Source organism: Nicotiana tomentosiformis, chromosome 5 (assembly GCF_000390325.3).
Source record: "Nicotiana tomentosiformis chromosome 5, ASM39032v3, whole genome shotgun sequence".
Taxonomy (NCBI): Eukaryota; Viridiplantae; Streptophyta; class Magnoliopsida; order Solanales; family Solanaceae; genus Nicotiana; species Nicotiana tomentosiformis.
In genome coordinates, this window is record NC_090816.1 from 52,085,990 (window position 1) to 52,108,881 (window position 22,892).

The 22,892-nt window shown below is 39.3% G+C and overlaps 2 protein-coding genes across 2 annotated transcripts; both read right to left on the bottom strand.

Moving 5' to 3' along the window:
• Positions 1-9,686: 9,686 nt before the first annotated feature.
• LOC138892351 (uncharacterized) lies at positions 9,687-13,050 on the bottom strand. Its single transcript, XM_070176058.1, has 4 exons — positions 12,631-13,050; positions 11,739-11,874; positions 10,153-10,621; positions 9,687-10,056 (listed from the first exon to the last, which is right to left on the bottom strand). The coding sequence occupies exons 1-4, from the start codon at positions 13,048-13,050 to the stop codon at positions 9,687-9,689; spliced, it is 1,395 nt and encodes a 464-aa protein (XP_070032159.1).
• Positions 13,051-13,185: 135 nt separating this feature from the next.
• LOC138892352 (uncharacterized) lies at positions 13,186-13,716 on the bottom strand. Its single transcript, XM_070176059.1, has one exon. It carries the CDS (start codon positions 13,714-13,716, stop codon positions 13,186-13,188), a length of 531 nt encoding a protein of 176 aa, XP_070032160.1.
• Between the last annotated feature and the right edge of the window lie 9,176 nt (positions 13,717-22,892).

Here is a 22,892-nt window from a genome sequence, read left to right on the forward strand (position 1 = left end):
ACACGACTTGGAATGTTCTATATTATCATCGGGTATGTGGTGCAGTATTGGGAGGAAAGGAAGAAATAGCTTCAGATTCACGGAAGGTCTTGCAGAATGGGTGTACCAGTTGGAGATGCTGTTATGCACATTAAGCGGGTATGAGATGGTTCATGAGTATTGAGACGATGTGGTCTCGTGATGCGGGTCACTCATGATGAGTGCGGATTTGGTTCGTTACATTTTTGAATGGAGCTATTACCATTTCTAAGTCAAGTCGAGAGTAAACTAGAGGAAGTTGGGTCGGTTAGTAATGATTGAATCAACATGATTGTGGCAGTGATTAGTTCCCTCAGCGTGTGAAGTTATAATGTGATTTATGGTTGTACGTGCAGTTGGGAGGTATTTGATTCAAATGGCCTTGTGCTTTAAATGGATTCCAGAAGAGTCATGGCAATTTAGATCACGACTTGAGGTTTGTATTTTCTGTGGTTTGATAATTTAGTTGCGTGTTGCACTGGTTCTAATGAAATGAGCTAAGTGAAAGGTTTATAGCCAATGGAGTGTTTATTTGACTAGTAGTTCAGGGGTTATGATGAATTCTTGTATTCTCGTGTAGCAGCGTGATAGGTGCAATGAGTGACATGCGAATTTGAAAGTTGAGGATCAAGGTTGCGGTTCGGTGTTGACAAGAATGTCACGAGCTCGGATGAGCCAGGAAGAGTTAGATGTTCAGAGTAAGTTGGCATTATCCTTGTACCGCCTGGGAATGGTGTTCTGTGGAAGGAGCATTATGTATTGATTTGCGGGTTCTTGAATTGCTTTACAGAATCAGTACGGTTGGTGGTATGGAGGTGTAGACTTTGTTATCTGGTGCGAAAGGTCGTGGGAGCGTACCCCATAGGGAGATTTGTATAAGTGTGACATGTTAGTCCTTGGATTGGTAAAGATTGAAACCAAGTACAGAGATTTTTGGTACTATCGTTAAGGTGAGAGTTTACGCCTGGAAGGCTCTCTATTCCTTTGGTTGTGAACTGTGGGAGTTTAGTCCGGAGTGGATGGCTGCTCGTATGTGTCATGAATGGGGCAATCGTGGATCCATGGAAGGTTATTGGCTAGTATGGTATGATCAGAATCAGCTTGAGGTCTGTTAGTGGGTCTAACGTGAATGTGTGCTCTACGCCAGGTCGGATGAGTTCATTAGTCATAGCATTGCTTACGGAGGAGTCGTCGGGCATTAGATGTTATTCCCGTCGTCAACTATTCCATGTAATACTCTATTGTGCCAGGTGGGTTGTGAGACGGCCTGATTATTTGCACATGTGTTCTGATCCTATGTTGTTTGTGGTGTTACATGAGCAAGATGGCTCTCGAGATGCAGGTCATTTATTGCACCTTAGTATTGCTTGAGTTTTGTAATGTATGACACTATCCGTCTCCCCAGGGATTTGTATTTTGCACTTGGCGTGCTTGTGGTCAAAATTCGGGCATTTCATAAGTATAAGCATTACGGCTTAATGTGTGTTTTCTTCCTGATTGTTATGTGCAGATCGGGCGGCACACTGCCACAGGTATATTGTTGAGATCGGGTGGCACGCTGCCACGGGCATGTTGCATGGAACGGGTTGCACGCCGCAACAGTGTCATGTTAGATCGGGTTACATGCCGCAACAGTGAGATGTTGAGCATAGTTCCTTACACTTATTTTGTGTGCCTTGTTTTTCATCCCGGATGTAGGTTCATAGAATCTATTCGACCATTTTGTTCGTTACGCGGGTAGGGTAGTCCTTTTCCAGAGTTTGTTTTTCCTTATGTATCACATTCGAGTTTGTAGCTTGTTGGAACATTATGGGCGTCATATGGGATTTTTGGCAGTGTCTGAAATGGCTCATTGCTTGATTAGCTTGTACTGGGTGAGACGAAGTTATTGGACCTGGGATCAGTGCGATCAGAGTTATGTAGGGTATATTAAAGAGTAAATACCGTCATTCGATTCAGAATGAGGTAATGGTCATTGTCAGGAGGAGAGACTCTATGATTTGTTGAGTCGGCAAGTGGTTATTAGTTCCTATACATATCTTCCATTGTGGTAGTATTTCGAGAGTTGGAACAGGACTTATATGCGTCATGAGGATGTTGTGGTCAGAGGATGTTATTATGGGCAACCGACTTATGCGGTGCATAGTGTGACTTCACCATATGTGCATGTTCATGTTTTGGTGTAGTGTGTAGTGATTGATACAGTGTTCGTAAGTTAGAATCAGGTCTTGTAAAGAAATTTGGAACTTAGAATTTGGTTCTAAGGCTTATTCACTAAATAAAGAGGAGGATCTTCAGTCTTACACGAGCTAATATGCTCAGCTGGGTTGTGGTGGCACGGGTAGGTGCACAAGATGTTGAACAGTGATTTTGGACAACTCCGGAGCAGTTCTTGGCACGTTCGGGGACGAACGTTTGTTTTAGTGGGGGAGAATGTAAAGACCCGATCGGTCATTTTGAGCTCTAACGGGTCGTCTTGCGGTTTGAGTCCTTGGGTAGCTGCACTTCATGTTTTAACACTTGTACGTGTGGTCGGAATTGAATTTTGGGAAGTTCGGAGTTGATTTGGAAAAAAAATTCTAATTTCAGAAGCTTTAAGTGGGAAGAATTAACTAAGGTCTGACTTTTGAGTAAATGATCTCGGAATCGGGATTTTTAAGATTCCAATAGGTTCGTATGATGATTTCGCACTTGGGCGTACGTTCGGGTTGAGTATTGGATCACCCGAGAGCATTTCGGCGCTTATTATGGAAAGTTGGCATTTTGAAGGTTATACAATTTCCTAAGTTTGGTTTGAGGTGGACTTTGGTGTTATGGATGTCCGTTTGGGATTCCGAGCCTTGGAATAGGTTTCTGTCATGATTTATGACTTGTGCGTAAAGTTTGGCGTCATTCCAGAAAGTTTAAGTGTAAATCGGGCGCGTTCGGCGAAGTTTGAATGTTTGAAAGTTTAAAGAAGGTTTCGATCATCAATTCATAATTTTGATGTTGTTTGATGTGGTTCGATACTTCGACTAAGTCCGTGTCGTGTTTTGGACGGGGTCCTCGGGACCTCGGGTGCGAATCGGATTGGAACGAATCGAGTTTGGACTAGGAAAACTGCTGAAGTGCATCAGGTCTGGTGCGAACGCACCTGCAAAAGATTTGGTGGCAGGTGCGAAGTATTTGGTCACAGGTACGAGACTGCAAAAGCGGCCAAGGGGTCAGAGAAGCGGTCCTGAGAGAGTTGGGCAGTGGTCGCAGGTGCGAGAAGGATTTTCGCATCTCCGAGCCCGCAAATGCGATGAGGCTCCGCAGATGCGAAGTTGAAGAGGTGTGGCTGGCCCCGCAGAAGCAGAAGGGGTTACGCAGGCGCAGAAGCGAGAGGAGGGCCGTAGAAGCACCCTCGCAGGTGCGAGCTTTGGGCCGCCGGTGCGGCTGGTCGGGGCCTAAGTGACTTCCGCAGGAGCGAACATTTTTCCGCAGAAGCGGAGCCGCTGATGCGGCTGGGGTATCCGCATGTGCGAACACACCTGGGCAGAATATATGCTGCTCAATCGGGATTTTTGCTGATTTCACTCATTTCTCTCTTGGTTTGGGCGATTGTTGGAGAGCTTCAAGGGGAGACATTCGTCATCTATGGCAAGGTAAGTCCTTCCCACCTATTGTAAGTTATATACATGGATTCTGTAAGGATTTGGATATGCAAATTCGTAGAAATTATGGGAGTTGGGTAGAAAACCTAAAATTTGGTATTTTGGATTTTGACAATGAAATTGGATATGGAATTGTGAATAAATCATATAATTGAGTTCGTATTGTTATGGGTAATGTTTATCATCGAAAAGTTTCGGAATCCGGGCACGTGGGCCCGAGGGTTAACTTTATCGACTTTTTTTAGAAGAGTAGGGAATTTGTTTAAATCGATTTATTACGAGTATTGGAGTATATTTTTATTGGTTTGCACATTATTTTACTAGTTTCGGATCATTTGGCTTGAATTGAAGAGTTAGAGAGGAGTTGGAGCCGGGTTTGGAACTTCGGAGCGAGGTAAGTTTCCTGTCTAACCTTGTGAGGGAAAAACTACCCATAGGTGATATCTATTGCTATGTTCAACTAGTTGTGGGTGCTACGTACGCACGAGGTTACGAGAGTCCATACGTAGCTAAAGCATATTTATGCCCGAGTAGACTTAGCACCTTATCATGTAATATTTGAATTATTTGAACTCATTATGCTGGCTTAATTAAGTGAAGTTAAAATTGAAATTGATTTAGAAATAAATATATGTATACTAGGCTGAGCCTTATCACTTTGAGTTGTGGGCGAGTTGTTTGAGAAACGGTAAATATTATATTCACTTTGTGCTCATGTACTGTATTATAAGCACGTGTCTTGTAATTTGGTAACTTCCTTCCTTTCTTGTGGAGCAGGCCGAACGCCTCGGCAGTATAATAGATGCATCTATTGTTCATGCCGCTCAACCCTCGACAGTGTACACATTATTCTGGATCGGACCAAACGACCTCGGCAGAAACGTGCATTATATCGCCAGTAATCCGAATATTCACGAGATAATCTTTCCATTGATGTCCGGCATTTTATATGGTATTCCTTATTTATTTGACATTGGCACTTGGCATTTTCTGAGTTGTTAAGGTAGAATACAAGATTGAGAAATGCATACTTTATTGGACATCTAGTAAGTGTCGATGTGCACTTACTAGATTCGACCTCTAGTAAGTGTCGATGTCGACCCCTCGTCACTACTTCTCCGGAGTTAGGCTAGATACTTACTGGGTACGCATTTATTTACGTACTCATGTTGCACTTCTGCACTAAATGTGCAGGATCTGACAAGTTTATTTGGTGATCATCTTGGCGCGTGGGCGCACATATTGAGGAGACTTTATGTGAGCTGCATTCCAGGCTACGCATCGCAGTCCACTTAGTCTCCATCGTACTATTTACTTTATCCTATATTCTTTACATTCTGGACAGATGTTGTATTATTATTGTACTCCTTAGAAAATACTTATGCACTTGTGACACCGGGTCTTGGGGTTATACTAGTTGATGCTTATGGTTTCGTACATCATTAACGTCTTTCAAATATTTTATAAACTACATATGTTCTACATCCTTGTGGATTTAGGAGTTTAAATCTCCTTCCTTATTAAAAATCATGATTTCAAAAGTAATAAAATGAGTAAGTAAATGGATAAATCACCGTTGGCTTGCCTGACGGCGGCGTTAGGCGCCATCACGACCTATAGTGAATTTTGGGCTGTGACAGGCGACCTGCATGACTTGGTTGAGTTAGAGGGATTCAGTTCTAATGGCTTGGTTATGTGAAAATGGGCTTCGTAGATTCTCGATGATTTCTACCACGGTTTGAGATGGATATTTCCTAACGACGTGAGGAGCATGTTGCATATTGTGATTTCCTCCTAGATGAGATCAAGTGAATGGTTCCTGGCTAATTGAGTATGTATATTACTTGTGACTCAGAGTTAACAGTGGGGTTCTCATCTTATCATATGATGGCATGATAGATGTGGTGCATCTTGTAAGATTGAGATTTACATGTACAAGGTTGCGGTTCAATTTTGAAAGGAGGGTCATGAGTTCTATGCAGCATAGACGATTTCAGCTAGTGAGAAAAATGTTGGCACTATTTGGTATACCTGAGAAGAGTGTACATTTCTGAAGGCGCATTGTGTTTTAACTTACGGATGTTTCATTGGTATTGCGGTACTCGCCTGGTTGATTGACTGCTTATGTTCAGATTTTGTTTTGTGGAGCGGGAGAATTATAGAAGTATTTCTCGTGGGATGATTGTGTATGAGTGATGTGCTAGTCATTCGAGTGGGGGAGTTGGGATCGACTACGGTGATTCATGTGTTCTTGTGGTTTGGAGACTGGAAATCTCTGAGGCAGATTGTTTCTTGGTTGCGGACTGTGTAAATATGGACAAATGATATTTTAACTTTAATATCACACAAGAGGGGGGGGGTGATTTGTGTGGCGTCCAATTTTTTGCGTGCACAGATTATAGAAAGACATGGTTCTTCTATGTGTTCCTTATACTACTGTTGCGGAATAATAAATGCAGAAATTAAAGAACACAAGGATTTTTATGTGGAAAACACCTGGCTCAAAAGGTGAAAAGCCCATGACCTACTTCCCAGTAGGATTTTCCCAAAACTCTTCACTAAATCACTCAGCCAAAAACTGCATTTACAAAATGCTTTTATAAACCTAGGATTAACTCTAATCCCGTTGTGGCACACAACCTATAACTATTGCGACAACTTCAAGTTAACTCTAACTTGAATAGTCTGAGTACCTATTACAATTGCCTCTAAATAAAGCTGAAAGGTACACTATGAAATCACCTACTACAATTGAATTAGAATAAAAGACAAACACTTGGAACTGATTCTTCTATCTGGTTCATGTAGCTTCAGGTTCGCACACTTGAATCACACACGAACTGCTTGCAAAATGCCTTGCTATTTTGTTCTCAATTCACGTTTAACTTCTGCTTTTGTGCGTCACCTATAGAATGAGAACATCCAGCAATTTATAGAGTTAGTAGAGTAGAAAATAACTAGAGTTCTAATGCTACTCTTCCTTGGTGGAAAAGTTATAGTTGATCTCAACCTCTAACTCTTTCCTTTATCTTGGATAGTGTTCTCTTTGATTAAGTAGTCCTTCTCCTTATCAATTATGCAACCCTTTTCGATCAGGAGATATTAATTAAGGAGTCATTCTCATTCTCAATTATGCAACCCTTTTCGATCAGGAGATATTAATTAGACCAAGTTAAGCTTATCTCTTTCACGTGCATCCCACATGCTCGAATTGCCCGTGTCTATACACACAATGGTACCTGGTTATGCCTGAGCTTCGTTTGTCAATCTTGAAAACTAACCTTCACTTAGGCCAACAAATTCCCCCTTTCTGATGATGACAAACTCTGTGCTTTTCATAAACACTGGCCCTACTTCAACTTAGCTCAACATCAACACAATGTTAGAGACATTTTTCCTTTTATCACTTATCATCAAGGACCAGGTTCATTAGATTATAAACATCAATTTCAAGCACAACCTGTACCTATACCTTTTTCCTCTTTTTGTCATCATCAAAAAGTTACATAAACAAATGTGAGATAACCAGATTTTAAAACTTACTCATGGCCACTGGGGCTACTTCAAATGCAATCATGGATTAATCATCATAGATCAAGATAAGAATTTTAACCATCAAAGCAATATAAACAAACAGTTAGAGCAAAAGACAGTGAATTTCATTGATGATTGATAAGATTCTACCACAAAGCATAAGAAGAAATAAAAACATTGGAAACATGTGCAAAAGAAATCCCGAACTGGGTCACTGGTTGATCTACACTAGGATAGGAGGCTTAAGACTAGGAAGAACTAGGTGCTTGGTTTATTGGCTTGGAGGAGTTTCAGCATATCCTGAAGAATGCCATCATTCTTCTTCTTTTCTCTTGCCAGCTCAGTTTTGAGAGTATTTCTCTCAGTCTCCACCTCTGCCAACCTCTTCTTCAACCTCTCAATCTCAGCATCCTTAGCCCCACATTCTTGCACCAAGGCTCGCACCTTGATATTCACCGATACCTTCTTAGATGAACCAGGTTCTTTAGGAGTGGCATGGACTTCATAGTCACAAGCAAGCAGTGTATTTGCCCCAAAATAATCCTTGCGTGTACCAACCTCCCTTTCTTCTTAGGATTATAACTTTCGGTCACTCTCTTCAGTAGGTCAGCGAGGATTTCTTGTTCAGATGAAATAATTTCATCTATATTTTTCCCAAGTTGAACCATTGCACCTGCGTCTTTGGTTAAACTCACATGAGTGGGTGAAGAATCAGCCACTCTTTTACCCTTTCCCCTTACAGCACTTCGATCACCCTTGCTCTCTTTTTCTTTTTCTTTTTTATTTTTACCACCAATTCCTCTAGGCTCTAAAGTTTCAACACCTGCTATAGACCCTACCAGCACAAACCTATTGTCCAATTTTGTATCAACATCAGAAATTGTATCAGGAGTAACTTTAGGACCAGAAGATACCTGTTCAGTTTTAAAAGAAACCGTTTCTTCCCCCTCAGTAGTAGATTTAAATTAGTTTTCAGATTTCTGAGGTTCTTGGACCTGGCCATCCTTCAATTGTTTATCTAATTTCTTGGATAATGCACTCCCTGTTATAGTCTTGTGAGTAAGCATCTTAGTTCATTCTTTATTAGACAGAGGTGTGGGTGAAGGGGTAATAGATGGTGAGGGTGCGATTTCCTTTGGTGGGGATGAAGGATTTTCAGGAGTGTCAGCCATTTTTGTGCTTGGGTATGGGAGAGAAGAGAATTGGATTGTGTTTGGAAGATGAGAGAAGATGGAGAGTATTTAATGGCAGCTCATGATCCAAATATTATTATTTCAAATTATGCAGAGTGTAGAAAACATATCGAGTAATCTTGATGAACCAGGTTCTTCACTGAGAATTCTTTTGTGTAAGTCTAATATTGCCAAAATAGAGAAAATATCATTAGAGATTAATGAGTCATTTTTGCACATGGCACAAGAGTATACTATTGAAAGTATGGGACAGAGCAAAATTTAATCTAATTACACAAAATTTACAGATTTTCTAACAAATTTTTTTTTCAATATTTTTTTCGTTGTGAATTCTGAACTGGTCCTGTCAGGTGATCTTAATCATCCGTAATTCTAACATATTCCTTTCAAATTGATCTCTACTTAGGGATTTTGTGAAGATGTCAGCTATTTGCTTGTCAGTAGCACAAAAGTGATGCCTAACATCTATGTACTTAGTTCTCTTGTGATAAACCGGGTTCTTGGTCATACTAATTGCACTAGTGTTATCACAAAAAATGGGGATACAACCAACATCAATTCTAAAATCCATTTATTGTTGTTTAATCCATAACAATTGAGCATAACATGAAGCAGCAACAACATACTCAGCTTCAGTAGTAGATAAGGCCACTGAATTTTGCTTTTTGGTGGCCCAAGGCACAAGACATGAGCCAAGAAAGTGTGCCATACCTGAGGTGCGATTTCTATCCACAAGAAAACCTGCATAATCAGCATCAGCATATCCCACAAGATTGAAATTACTACCTTTTGTATACCAAAGACAAAGATTAGTGGTGCCTTTTAGATATCTCAAAATTCTCTTGACATCCGTCAAGTGAGACTCCTTCGGATTTGCCTGAAATCTTGCACAAAGGCCTACACTGAAAACAATGTTAGGTCTACTATCAGTGAGATAAAACAATGAGCCAATCATTCCCCTATACAACTTCTGATCAACAGATGAACTAGGTTTATCTATATCCAACTTTGTAGTTGTTGCAATAGGAGTGTCAATTTCTTTAGAGTCTTCCCTTTTAAACCTTTTAAGCAACTCTTTTACATGCTGATGGATCATAGTTCCATTTGAATTTTGTTTAATTTGTAATCCTAAAAAGAAATTAAGCTCACCCATCATGCTCATTTCAAATTCACTCCCCATTAGTTTAGCAAATTCTTTACTTAACTTATCAGTAGTTGCTCCAAAGATTATATCATCAGCATATATCTGAACTACCAAGAGATCTTTAGCTTTTTCTTTCAAGAACAAAGTATTGTCAATTTTACCTCACTTGTAGTCATACTCAAGCAAAAACTTTGATAATCTTTCATAACATGCTCTTGGCGCCTGCTTGAGCCCATAAAGTGCTTTGTCAAGTTTGTACACATGATCAGGACTCTCCTTGTTTTCAAACCCTGGAGGTTGCCTGACAAACACTTCTTCCTTTAGATAGCCATTGAGAAAGGCACTCTTGATATCCATCTGGTGGAGGGTGAATTCCATGTAAGCAGGAAAGGCTATAAGGAGTCTTATTGCTTCCAACCTTGCAACTGGAGTAAAGGTTCCATCGTAGCATATGCCCTCCTCTTGGCTATATCCTTGAACCACTAATCTTGCCTTGTTTCTTGTAACTGCTCCATCTTTATCAAGTTTATTTCTGAAGATCCATTTTGTCCCAATTACTGATCTGTCCAAGGGTCTTGGTACCGGATGCCAAACTTGACTCCTTTCAAATTGGTTGAGTTAATCTTGCATTGCATTTACCCAGCCTGCATCCTGCATCCTGCAAAGCCTCAGCAACATTTTAGGTTCAATAAGAGATAAGAAAGTATCAAAAGCACAAATATTCTTTAATGAATATCTGGTTTTGATTTCAGGGGTTAGATCAGTAATTATGTTCTCAATGGGATGAGAACTTTGATACTTGTAAGGTTTCACAACCAACTGGTTTCCCCTTGATGTTCCTTCAGTGTTTTGTTGATGTGGAACAAATTCATGGACATGTTCCATTGAGGTTTGGGGATCATTTCCTCTTTGTATTGTCCCCCCTGTCATGTTGCTCTGGGTGGAAGAACCTGTTCCATCACATATTCCCTCTTTCAGTGCAGCTTCAGTCTGGGCTGTGGTTTCATTTAAGTTTCTTACCAGTCTAATTGCTTCATCATTATGTTCCCGTCTCTCAGAAAGAATATTAGTTTCATCAAAATCTACATGAACACTTTCTTCAACACACATAGTTCTTTTGTTATAGACTTAATAAGCTTTGCTATGTGAAGAATATCCCAAGAATACCCCCTCATCACTTCTGGGATCAAACTTGCCTAGGGAGTCTTTACCATTATTGTGCACAAAGCACTTGTATCAGAATGCCCTAAGATGGGATATATTTGATTTTCTCCCTTTAAGTAACTCATAGGGAGTCTTCTCAACAAAAGGTCTAGTCATGCATCTATTTATGATGTAGCATGCAGTAGTTACAGCTTCTGCCTAGAAGCTATGGGGCAGTTTACTAGAAAGAAGCATAGTCCTAGCCATATCTTCAAGTGTACTATTCTTTCATTTAACTACTCTATTTTGTTGTGGAGTTCTAGCAGCAGAAAAATTATGATCTATGTCGTGCTCATCACAAAATTCAGCAAATTAGCATTTTCAAATTCAGTGCCATGATCAGACCTAATTGATGCAAGTTGATTACCTAGTTGTTTCTGAGTTTTTCTAACAAAAGAAGTGAACATGTCAAATGCTTCATTTTTTGATGTTAAAAACAATGTCCAAGTAAACCTAGAGTAATCATCAATAAGCACCATCACATATCTTTTACCACCTCTGCTTAATGTTCTCATTGGACTACAGAGATCCATATGGACCAATTCCATCGTTCTGGTGGTACGTACCACTTTCTTGCATTTAAAGGAGGATCTTACCTGTTTCCCCCTTGCACAAGCCTCACAAATTTTGTCTTCCTTGAACTTGATGTTAGGCAGTCCTATCACCAAGTCCTTGGAGACTAATTTGTTGAGTTGACTCAGACTTGCATGTCTAAGTCTCTTGTGCCAAAGGAGGGGATCATTGTCCAACACACTTAAGCAAGTGAGTTCATTTTCTGACAGTGTGGACAATCTACAATATATATATTGTTCACTCTTTTTCCCTGCAAAACAATCTTGTCAGTGGTAAGATTAATCAAAAAGCATTTAGTAGAGGTGAATGCTACCAAGTTACCTCTATCACACAGTTGTGATACACTAATTAGACTGTATTTTAGGCTGTCTATCAAATAGACATTCTCAATCGAGTGAGAGTTAGCCTTACCTACCTTACCAACCCCAATGATCTCACCTTTCTTCCTATTTCCAAAGGAGACATTACCTCCTTTGAGGTCCTCAAGTGAAAGGAACTGGCTCTTGCTTCCTATCATGCGCTTTGAGAAGCCACTATCCATGTACCATATATGGATGCTCCCCTTCACTTGGACCTACAAAAGAAAATCAGGGGTTAGTCTTAGGAACCCAAACTAGTTTGGGTCCCTTTCTATAGGCAAGAGGCTGAATCAAATTCTTTTTAGCCCAACCTGGCAGCCTATTTTTCCCTTAAGCAAACTTTTTATTCTTTTGACTAGCCTTTTCTTTTGCAGTGCATTCACTTTTATAGTGACCAGTCTTACCACAATGTGTGCAAATTTTGTTCTCAGGAAGTGTGAGATACTTGCTTTTGGGATCCCATTTAGGTGGCAGATTCCCAAAGCCAATTCCTCTTCTATTGCTACTATGATGTTCCTGTAGCCATGACAGTACATCGGAGGACCTGTTCCATTTACAAGTTCTATCTAGTTCATGCTTGACCTTGCCTAGATCCTCTGTTAGAATTCTTACATGCTCATCCTTCTTATACAACTAATCTTTTAGTTTACCTATATTTTCTTCTAGAGTTGTGTGCAATCAGTTGTCTTCTTACTTGTTCCTAATTTCAGTTTTAAGTTTTCAGATCTAAGTTCTAGGACATTTGATTCAAATGCATGAACCTAGTTCTTTAGAGCAGTATTTTCACTTACAGTCTCACTAACTCTAAGTTCTAGGTTCTTACACTTTGCTTTTAAAATCACACATTCCTTAGACAGCTATTCCTTTTCATTGTTTATATCCTCCGATTCATCAATGAAATCTAGAAGTAACTCAGATAGCCTTTCTTTAGACAAAAACTTAATCTTGTCTTTTAGATAGATTATACTTACTTCAAATTCCTCATCGGATTCTCCAATTGCCATAAGTGCTTGTTCATCTCCATCTTCATCATCTGAGTCCTCATCTGATCTTCCTCCCCAAGCAGCAATCATAGCCTTTGTTGATCCTTTGTTCTTCTTAGGATGAACATGTTCCTTCTTTCCGTTTCTTCGTTCAGCTCTTTCCTTCTTCCATTCAATTTCCCATTGAGGGCAGTTTTTGATGTGGTGATCAGTTTTCCCACACTTGTAACAGCCCTCATTTGTCTGTTTTTCAGTAACCCTTGGTTCGCTGTAGCCTCCACTTCTTGAAGAATCCTTTCCTCTCATTAGGTACTTCTTGAAGTCCTTTGTGATCATAGCCATTTCATCTTCCTCTAGATCTGAACCTTCAATGATTCTGAGTGCCACTCCTTTCCTTATTGGGTACATCCATCTTCATGGTTTGCCTTCTAAGTTAATAAGCAGTGAGATTTCCAATTGGCTCATCCAACCTAAGAGTGGCAATGCTCTTTGATTCCTGAATGGCAGTGATTTTTCTCTCCCAAGTAACTGGCAGAACCCTTGTTAGAATCTTTTCAACTCTGTCTTCTTTAGAAATAATCTTCCAAGAGACTTAAGTTCATTTGTCAGTGTGATGAACCTTGTATACATCTCTTGGATGGTTTCCCCTTCCTTCATGGTGAAATTCTTATATTGAGAATATAGTAGTGTTCCTTTGAACATCTTCACTTTAGGTTTTCCTTCATGGGCCGCTTGGAAAGTGTCCCAGATTTCCTTAGCAGTGGTACAACTTTGGATTCTACTGTACTCATCTGGACAGAGTCCATAAACAAGCCATTTCTTGTCTTTAGCATTCTTCTCCCATTTCATCAAGTCGTCAGCAGTGCAGTCAACTCTTATTTTTGGCACCTCTTCTCCTTCGGCATTTATCTTCATAGTAGCCAGTCGACCATCTGTGACAATGTCCCATAGCTCATAGTCTCCTCCTATGATGTGATCTCTCATCCTATTTTTCCACCAAGAGTAATACTGGCCGTTGAAAAGTGGTGGCCTTGCAGTGGATTGCCCTTCCCAGTTTCCATGTGGTGTACTCATCTTGATCTTCTCCTAAGGTGTTAGCCTCTTCAAGGATAACCTTCTCTGATACAATTGATGTTTTAACTTCAATACCACACAAGAGGGGGGTGATTTGTGTGGCATCCAATTTTTCGCATGCATAGATTATAGAAGGACCCGGTTCTTCTACATGTTGCTTATACTACTATTGCGGAATAATAAATGTAGAAATTAAAGAACACAAGGATTTTTACGTGGAAAACACCTGGCTCAAAAGGTGAAAAAACCACGACCTACTTCCCAGTAGGATTTTCCCAAAACTCTTCACTAAATCGCTGAGCCAAAAACTGCATTTACAAAGCACTTTTGTAAACCTAGGATTAACTCTAATCCTGTTTTGGCACACATCCTCTAACTGTTGCAACAACTTCAAGTTAACTCTAACTTGGATACTCTGAGTACCTATTATAATTGCCTCTAAATAAAGCTGAAAGGTACACTATAAAATCACCTACTATAACTGAACTAGAATAAAAGATAGACACTTAGAACTGGTTCTTCTATCTGGTTCATGTAGCTTCAGGTTCGCACACTTGAATCACACACGAACTGCTTGCAAAATGCCTTGCTATTTTGCTCTCAATTCATGTTTAACATCTTCTTTTGTACGTCACCTGTAGAATGAGAACATCCTGCGATTTATAGAGTTAGTAGAGTAGAAAATAACTAAAGTTCTAATTCTACTCTTCCTTGGTGAAAGATTTCTAGTTGATCTCAACCTCTAACTCTTTCCTTTATCTTGGATAGTGTTCTCTTTGATTAAGGAGTCCTTCTCCTTATCAATTATGCAACCCTTTTCGATCAGGAGATATTAATTAGACCAAGTTAAGCTTATCTCCTTCACGTGTATCCCACATGCTTGAATCTGCTTTTGTCTATGCACACAATGGATGAACCTGGTTCATGCCTGAGCTTCCTTTGTCAATCTTCAAAACTAACCTTCACTTAGGCCAACAACAAAGCTAGACAACCAATAGTATGTTTTATGGTTAGGTTATGTGGATTTTGTTAGGGTTATTTATCTATTTGTGGATGACCGGAGTTGATTTAGTGGTCCATTGGTAGGCCCAATTACGATGTGTATTATACACCGAGCTGGATTTGTGACTTAGCACGATTAGTGTTGAGGAGTGATTCATTCAGTTAGAGTTGATCTTGTTCTTATTCTGATATGTTCTATGCATTACTCTTCTATGCTACGATGGGTGGAGATCAGTTGGCTAATTATACACTAGATGTGTTTCTGTTTGGGCCTTGCGACGACATTCGAGCGAGATAGTCATTGGGATGTTGAATGGTTAACTACGCATTGCTTATGGTCTTTACGGGTTGTGGTATATTGTGTTATTCTCTTCTCCATGTTTATTGCCATACACTTCATGTACTTGATGTCGAATTGCGTATGGTTGTTGATTTTGAGTTTTGTGGCTTGAGATATTTTCATATGGATCGGTGTTTGGATGGGGTCACACATTGCACCGGGGTTATGTTGGGATATAATCCTTGTGATAGATTCATATGTCTTGGTTCTACTATGTGTGACGGGTTCATAACATTGCGTTTGCGGTGGTACTCATTGAACTTGCGGGATGATTCTCTTATTTGAGTCATTTTCCATGTTTGAGTACATTTGAATTGTTGCTTATTGGTGCACAGATTTCAGAGTTTGTGGCTTTAGGTTGTATTGGTATGGCATGTCAGTAGAATAGATTTGTTTGATGAGATGAGGTCATTGGACCTAGAATGGGTGCTATCGGATTTGATTACGGTATGTTTAGAAGAATAATATCAGAAGTCGACTTAGAATTTGGCTTTGGTTCTTGTCGGACGAGAGAGAGCTCCGTGACTTGTTAATCTGATGAGTGGTTATGAGTTCTGCGTGTTTCTTTCATCATCCGCAATGTACAAATATTTTGATTCAGATTTTATTTAATATGAGGTTTATTACCGGTACCGGGTTTATTTTTTAGCAGCTACTGTGATCAGAAATTATTGCTACGAGTATACGAGTTATGTGATATATCATCTCATTATATTCTGGGTTATTGTTATGGCTTGATACAGCTTTTTCAGACTTATAGAGTATGTAGATGCAAGATTTATGTCTTGTAAGGAATTTCGAATTTTGGAAATTGGGTTCCAAGTTTTATGGGCTAAGGTTGAAGGAAGAATCTTCGGTTATGTTGAGTTGACAGACTTATATGGATTGAGTTTACATGGGATACCCCCGAGTATGTGCATGGTAAGGTTACCCAGTGAATTGATGGCTTTAGAATGACTCTAGGCACATTCGAGGATGAACGTATGTTTAAGTGGGGGAGAATGTAACGACCCAACCAACCATTTTGAGCTTTTGCATTCTGTTTAGCTGTTTAAAGTCTTGAGTTGCTTCATATGATGTATTATGACTTATGTAAATTGTCAGTTTTGATTTTTAAGTAATTCAGGATTGATTTGGAAGAATGATTCTCAACTAAGAAACTTTAAGTTAGAAGAGTTGACCAAGTTTGACTTTTATATATTTGAGCTCAGATCGAAGTTTTGATGGTTCCGTTAGGTCCGGATGGTGATTTTGGACTTAGGGGTATGCCTAAATTTGCGTTTGGATGTCCTAGAAGGTTTCAGCGCTATTTGGTGAAATTTGGTAATTTAGAGCTTGGGAAAGATCAAAGGTTTTAACTGGGAGTTGACCTTGATGATATCGGGTTAGCATTATGGTTTCAGGAATTGTGATAACTTCGTTATGTCATTTGGGATTTGTGTGCAAAATTTGAGGTCATTCCGGGTTGATGTGATATGGTTCGGCATGAGTTTTAGAGGTTGAAAGTTCAAAAGATCATAAAGATTGATTTGAGGTGGGATTCGTGATTTTGATATTGTTATGTGTGATTTGAAGCTTCGAGCAGGTCCGTGTTAAGTTTTGAAACTTGTTGGTACGTTCGGATAGGGTCCCGAGTGGCTTAGGTGAGTTGTGGACGTGTTTCAGATCATCTTTCAGTCGTGTGTGATGGCTGGTCTTTACTAGACATGGTGTGACCGAACCTTTAGAATATTGGGCGCAAGTGCAGAGCCACAAATGCGGTCATGTGGGCATAGAAGCGAATTACGGCTGGAAGAAAGATTTTTGCAGAAGCGGGAAGTGGACCGCACCTGCAGTAGCGTAGAAGCGGAAGATGTGATCGCAGAAGCGAAGTTATGTGCATAAGCGCGGTTTGTATCGCACCTGCACTCGCGCAAAAGCGGAGCCTGTTGCGCAGGTGCAGAAGATCAAACTTTCAGTGTTTTCCACAGAAATAGAGTTTTGTCGCAAAAGCGACGCCGCAGAAGCAGCCCTTTTGTTTGCAAATGCAAAAATAGCTGGGCAAAAGTTATAAATCGAGGGTTTTGTTCATTTTAACATATTTTGAGTTAGGGACCTCGGATTTGGGAGATTTTGGAGGCAATTTTTACAACATAGATTGGGGTAAGTATTTTCTACTCGGTTTTGATTATATTTCATGAATCTATCTACAATTTTGGCATTTGATTAATGATTTCAAAGTGAAATTTGGGGGTTTTGTCAAAACTTTCCTAAAGTAAATCTTTAATGTTTGATCATTGATTCAGAGTCGGATTTGAGAGAAATTAGTATGGTTGGACTCGTAATTGAATGGGTTGTCGAATTTTGAGAGTTTTTCCCCATTCCGAGGTACGAGCCCGAGTTTGACGTTTTGGCTGATTTTGAGTAAATGTGTAAATATTCGACCTTTATCATTTGAAATTGTTTCGTTAGGCATTATTTGATGTCTTAGATTTGCTTTTGGCTAGTTTTGAGCCGTTCAGAGGTCGTGCGGGATGGCATTTCTAGAGTATTGTTTGGCTTGCTCGGTGTTTGATTTGGCTTGTTCGAGGTAAGTAACACTTCTAAACTTGGAATTGAGGGTATTTATCCGTATGAAACATGTTGTTTGTGTTGTGTTGGGGTGACACAAATGCTAGGTGATGGGCGTATGAGCGTGCACCATGGTAAACATGTTCCGGGTTGATTTTTGTATTGAGTTGCTATCCAGTCTTGTTTAATCTGTGAAATTCCTATTTGTTAAAGTAATTGAGTTGTGTTTCATGTTTGAAAGCATGTTCAGGCTATGTGCTTATTCGGTTACGACCTAATGAGGTTATTTTTGTTATTTTGAGTTATCTTCTTTAACTGCAATTATATACTTAGTCATGGTTCATCATTTGCGTATCATATCTCAGTTTCTATTTATCATTCACTGTTACATCACATGTCAGTTTGGGCTGAGTGGCACGAGATTGTGAGCCCTTAGGACATGAGAGATTGATGACTGAGGTGGGCCTGAGAGCCGTGTTGTGAGTGTTGTTGTGGATTGGGATGCACGCCGCAGCAGGTCATATTGGCTTTATTATTATTATTATCATTATGGATCGGGTTGTATGTCACAACAGGCCTTATTTGCTTAATTATAATTGTGGATCGGGTTGCATGCCGCAGCAGGCCTTAGAGGCTTTATATTAGCATCTGGGCAAGATCCGCCCCTCCAGAGTCTGACATACCAGCAGTGAGCGCAGGCATAATGATATGTATACACATGCTTTTGTGAGGGGCTTATTAGCCAGGCACACGTACAGTGCTGAGTGATTGTGTGCGTGTGATGAAGTGGGCAAATGAGATAGACAGCTTGAGTATGTTGAGGGTGAGAGTTCCTTGGAATATCACCGTGAAAGCATCCATTTGACATACATACTTGGCATGTAGGCATAGAGATGCATTTTTCCTCATGTTATACAATATTGTGACATTCATGATTTAACATATACATTTGACATGTAGACATCGAGATGTATATCCTCATGCTAGACGGTATATGATAGTTGATGACTTGACATGCATATTGACACGTAGAGATAACATAGAGATGTACTTTCTCATGCTATCCGATAATGAAATATCTTATTTGTTGTTGAAAGTTTGGGAAAAATCATTATTTTCTGATATACTCATATTTTGGTGATTTCGGTGAAAGATTTGGGTTTTACTGTTACACCTAAAAAGCATGTCTATTTTTCCGTAACCGTGAACGAGTTGAGCATAATATCTTTTGAGTTATTATTTATATTGTTTTCATTATATTATTATGAGTTGTTTTTGGCTATTGGAGTTGGACTCTGACCATTTTCTGAGCTCGTTGCTGCTATCCACCTAAGGGTAGGTTTGTTATATATTGAGTACATGGGGTCAGTTTACTCATACTGCACTTCTGCACCTTGCGTGCAGATTTTGGAGCTGATGTTGTTGTGTATGCCGGGAGCTGGCACTGAAGATGTACCTGTGTTTCGGTTATAGTTGCCTCTTATTCTTGGTAGCTTTAGATTTATAAATATGTTTATGTATATTTCGAAAAAATGATATATTATTTTGTACTAGCTTTGTAAACTATAAGTCTTAGAAGCTCATGATTTGTACACCTAGTCCTTAGGTTGTTGTATAAAAGTCTAGTTATCTCATCATTTATTTTCTCAGTAAATCTCATTTGAATTGGATTATTGCTAATTGATTTACATAGCGATGAGTTAGTTGCTATGACGACTAGTTGAATTTTGGGTCGTGACAATACTGTAATTCAAATCTTAGTCGCTCAGGATTGTACCACCCATTCTTGGGATTAGTTGAGTTAATTTCCGCATTCTTATTTTTTTTTCTTAGTTGAGTAGTAGCATGTGTTAGTTGGATCACTTAGCGGATTGGGTTAGGTGTCATCACGACTTGGTAAAAATTTTGATCGTGACAATATATCACACATAAGTGTACATACATTTACACAGATATATAAGTGATACATAGGAATAAGCAAATATACTTGAGTGATATATACATATACAGAGAGAAGTACACAAATATACATATTATCATACACAAATATATACCACCTCAAAAATCCATTTTCGTCATTTTGACACAACCTCTGCCGCACCACCTTCACAAAACACATTAACAACCAACCATTTTACCATAATTAAATCAAACTCCATTCCAATCAATAATAACAAATAAAAAAAGAGTAACAAAGTTTCAAGCATCCAAATAGTATTATATCACTATTTTTAGATAGAAAATGGACTCCAAATAGCAGCAACTAACAAAACATTAAGTGTAAACCCTAGGCTTATTAGTGAGAAATCTAGGGTAGCTGGAGAGCCGGAGATTAGCATCAGCGAGAGCATTTCCGGTGGTCTTTATTTTCATTAAAAAAATCCCAAACAGAGCCACCGAAAAGATCTAATCTAATTATCCGGAAGCATCAAGATTGAAATTCGAGATCCATTGAAAAAGTCCTTCAACTTCGATTTAAATATATTCTTCCGCCTCTGGCACAGAAAATTCCATATGATGATTTTCGAGAGTGGCCCTAGAACTTTAGATAGAAAATGGAGATATCCAGATTGTATTGAAATTTTGTGCAGCAACTAACTTATAAAAATGGAGGGGATAAGACTAAAGCGGGTAATAAGTTGAGAGTTAGGCCAAAATATTTATGTATTTTATTTGGGCCACCAAGTGCATAAATTTCTCAAGAAAGTGGTCTACTTCTCAAACCTCTTGAATTCTAATAATTGTGTAATGAACCCGACGGTCGTTTTGTGCATTTGAGCCCATTTTCCTATTTGATGCTTCATGTATGTGTGTTTGTTATTTTATGACTTGCAAAATTTGTTAGTTTGTCTTCAGGAGGTTTAAGAGTGACTGGAGTCACTTAGTCTCATTTTGGAAGCTTAAATTGCTAGAGTCGGTTAAGGTTTGACTTTTAAGTAAATGTCCTCGTAATCGAGATTTGATGGTTCCGGTAGGTTTGTATGGTGAATTTGAACTTAGACGTGTGCTCGAATTTAGATTCAGAGGCTCCTAAATGGGTTTTTCTCTAATTATCAGAAGTTGGCAATTTGAAGGTTTGGAGAGTTCATAGGTTTGATCGGGAATTGACTTTGGGGTTACCGGGTTCCGATTGGTGTTTTGGGCCTTTGGGTAGATTCATTTCGCTGATTGTAACTTTTGTACAGTGTTTGGTTGGGTTCCAGAATGGTTAGGCATGATTCAGATGTATTTGGTCAAGCTAGAAAGTTTGAAACATAATAGATTGATCTTGATTGTCGATTCTTGGTTTTGATGTTAATTGTGGTGTTTTGAGATTTTTGATAGGTTTGAGTAAGGTATTAGGACATCTTGGTATGATTGGACCGGGTCCCAGGAGACTCGAGTGTGTGTCAGATTGGTTTTGGACCATTAGGAATGGTTTGGGCAGTTCTGGTTCTAGTGCATCACACTTGCGGAATCTTAACTGCAGGTGCGAGGTCTCAGGTGTGACTGACATGTCGCATCTGTGAAGTTGATATGATTGGGGAGTTTTTACTTCTGCGGAGAGGGGATCATAGGTGTGAAGACGCACCTGTGGAGATTCTGCACATGCCTGCGAGGATTCGCAGGCTATGAAATATGCGCACCAGCGATGGGGTTGGACGCATCTGTAGAGTCGCAGATTCAATGCACTGCGCTGCAGAAGCGAAGGGCTTGCAGCATTAGTGGAGCTCGTAGATTCAACCCTTGGGCTCCAAAGCAGTGTCACAGATGCGACGCTTTTGTTTGTAGATGTGGAATTCCCGACAGATCTTATATTTTCAAGGGTTAGCTCATTTTTTTCATTATTCTGAGATTTGGAGCTCGGTTAGAGGTGACTTTTGAGGTGATTTTCATCACTACTTTGTGGGTAAGTAATTTTCACTTAGATTTGGCTATAAATCTTGAATCCTCGTGGAATTGTACACTTTTTATATGGAATTTTTAAGAAAAACTTGGGGGGTTTGGTTTGCTACTTAAGAGGATGAATTTTGGGGATTTTTGAGGGTCGATTTGGACTTGGGTTTCGAATCTAATCACATATTTGGACTCGTGATGTTATGGTCCCTTGACTCGGGTTTTGACCATGTGGACCTGGGTTGACTTTTATTAATATTTTAGGAATTGAATATAGATTGAAGCTTTATTATTTGGAATTGATTCCTCTAATTTTGTTTGACGTTATTGAATTATTTTTGGCTAGATTCGAGCTAGGTGTAGGTGATTTCTAAGGGGAAGTAGTTCTTGGAGTATTGATTTGTTCTCGTTAGAGGTAAGTATCTTGCCTAATCTTGTTGTGAGGGAATACCCCCTAAGGACGTGACCTTATTTGGCTAATTGGAATGTGTGAAAAGCGACGTATATATGAGGTGATGAGCTTATGTGCGGGTTCTATGCATGATTTCGATCGGCTTAGACTTAGACTTCTATTATGCCTTGTTTTGATTACGTGCTTCCTATGATTCCTATTTTGATCATGTGTTTGACTACTTGATCTCTTTGAATCATGTTAGAGGCCATGTATAGGTTTTGATATCATGTTTGAGCTTGATACTTGTTCTTGTATAGCATACCTGCCTAATCTGAGTTGTAGTTGTACGTTGCATACATGCATACACTTTAGCATTCTATTTGCCACAGTACATGAATATGTGATTTGATATCCGTTGTTCGTATACATATATTCTTCTATATACCTTATGTTATATGTACTGATATGACAACATGTGAGCGGTCCGTGTGGGTGGAGTTTTCATGGCACGTGAGTTTTCTGTGTAGTGTGTGGATAAGGGTCCATCCACCTAGGGTAATCCTATCATGTTTCTCTCGTGATGACGCACACACAAAATATGGAAATTGATTAATGTTTGGGTTTTGCCTATCTTCTCTATATGCAATGTCATTGGATGTATACATGTTTTTATCGCATATCTTCTTTATATGCTAGTGTTAGAATGTATACATGCTTTTCTATGTATATCTTCTCTAGGTGTTGTTTTACTTGGTAGATTGCAACACGATACATATCTTTTCTGTATGTCGAATTGTATATCTTGACTTGTTATACATTCATATCTTCTCTATATGCTGAGTCGTTAGCTAGTCATAATGCTTGCGCATTTCTTCTCTACGTGCACTATTGGCTTTACCTGAACTCTCTACCTAGACTTCAATATTGTTGTTGTGTACACATATATTCATGAATTGTACAGGTTTGATTAGTGAGTATCATTGGCCACTCTCGTCACCATCTCACCGAGTATAG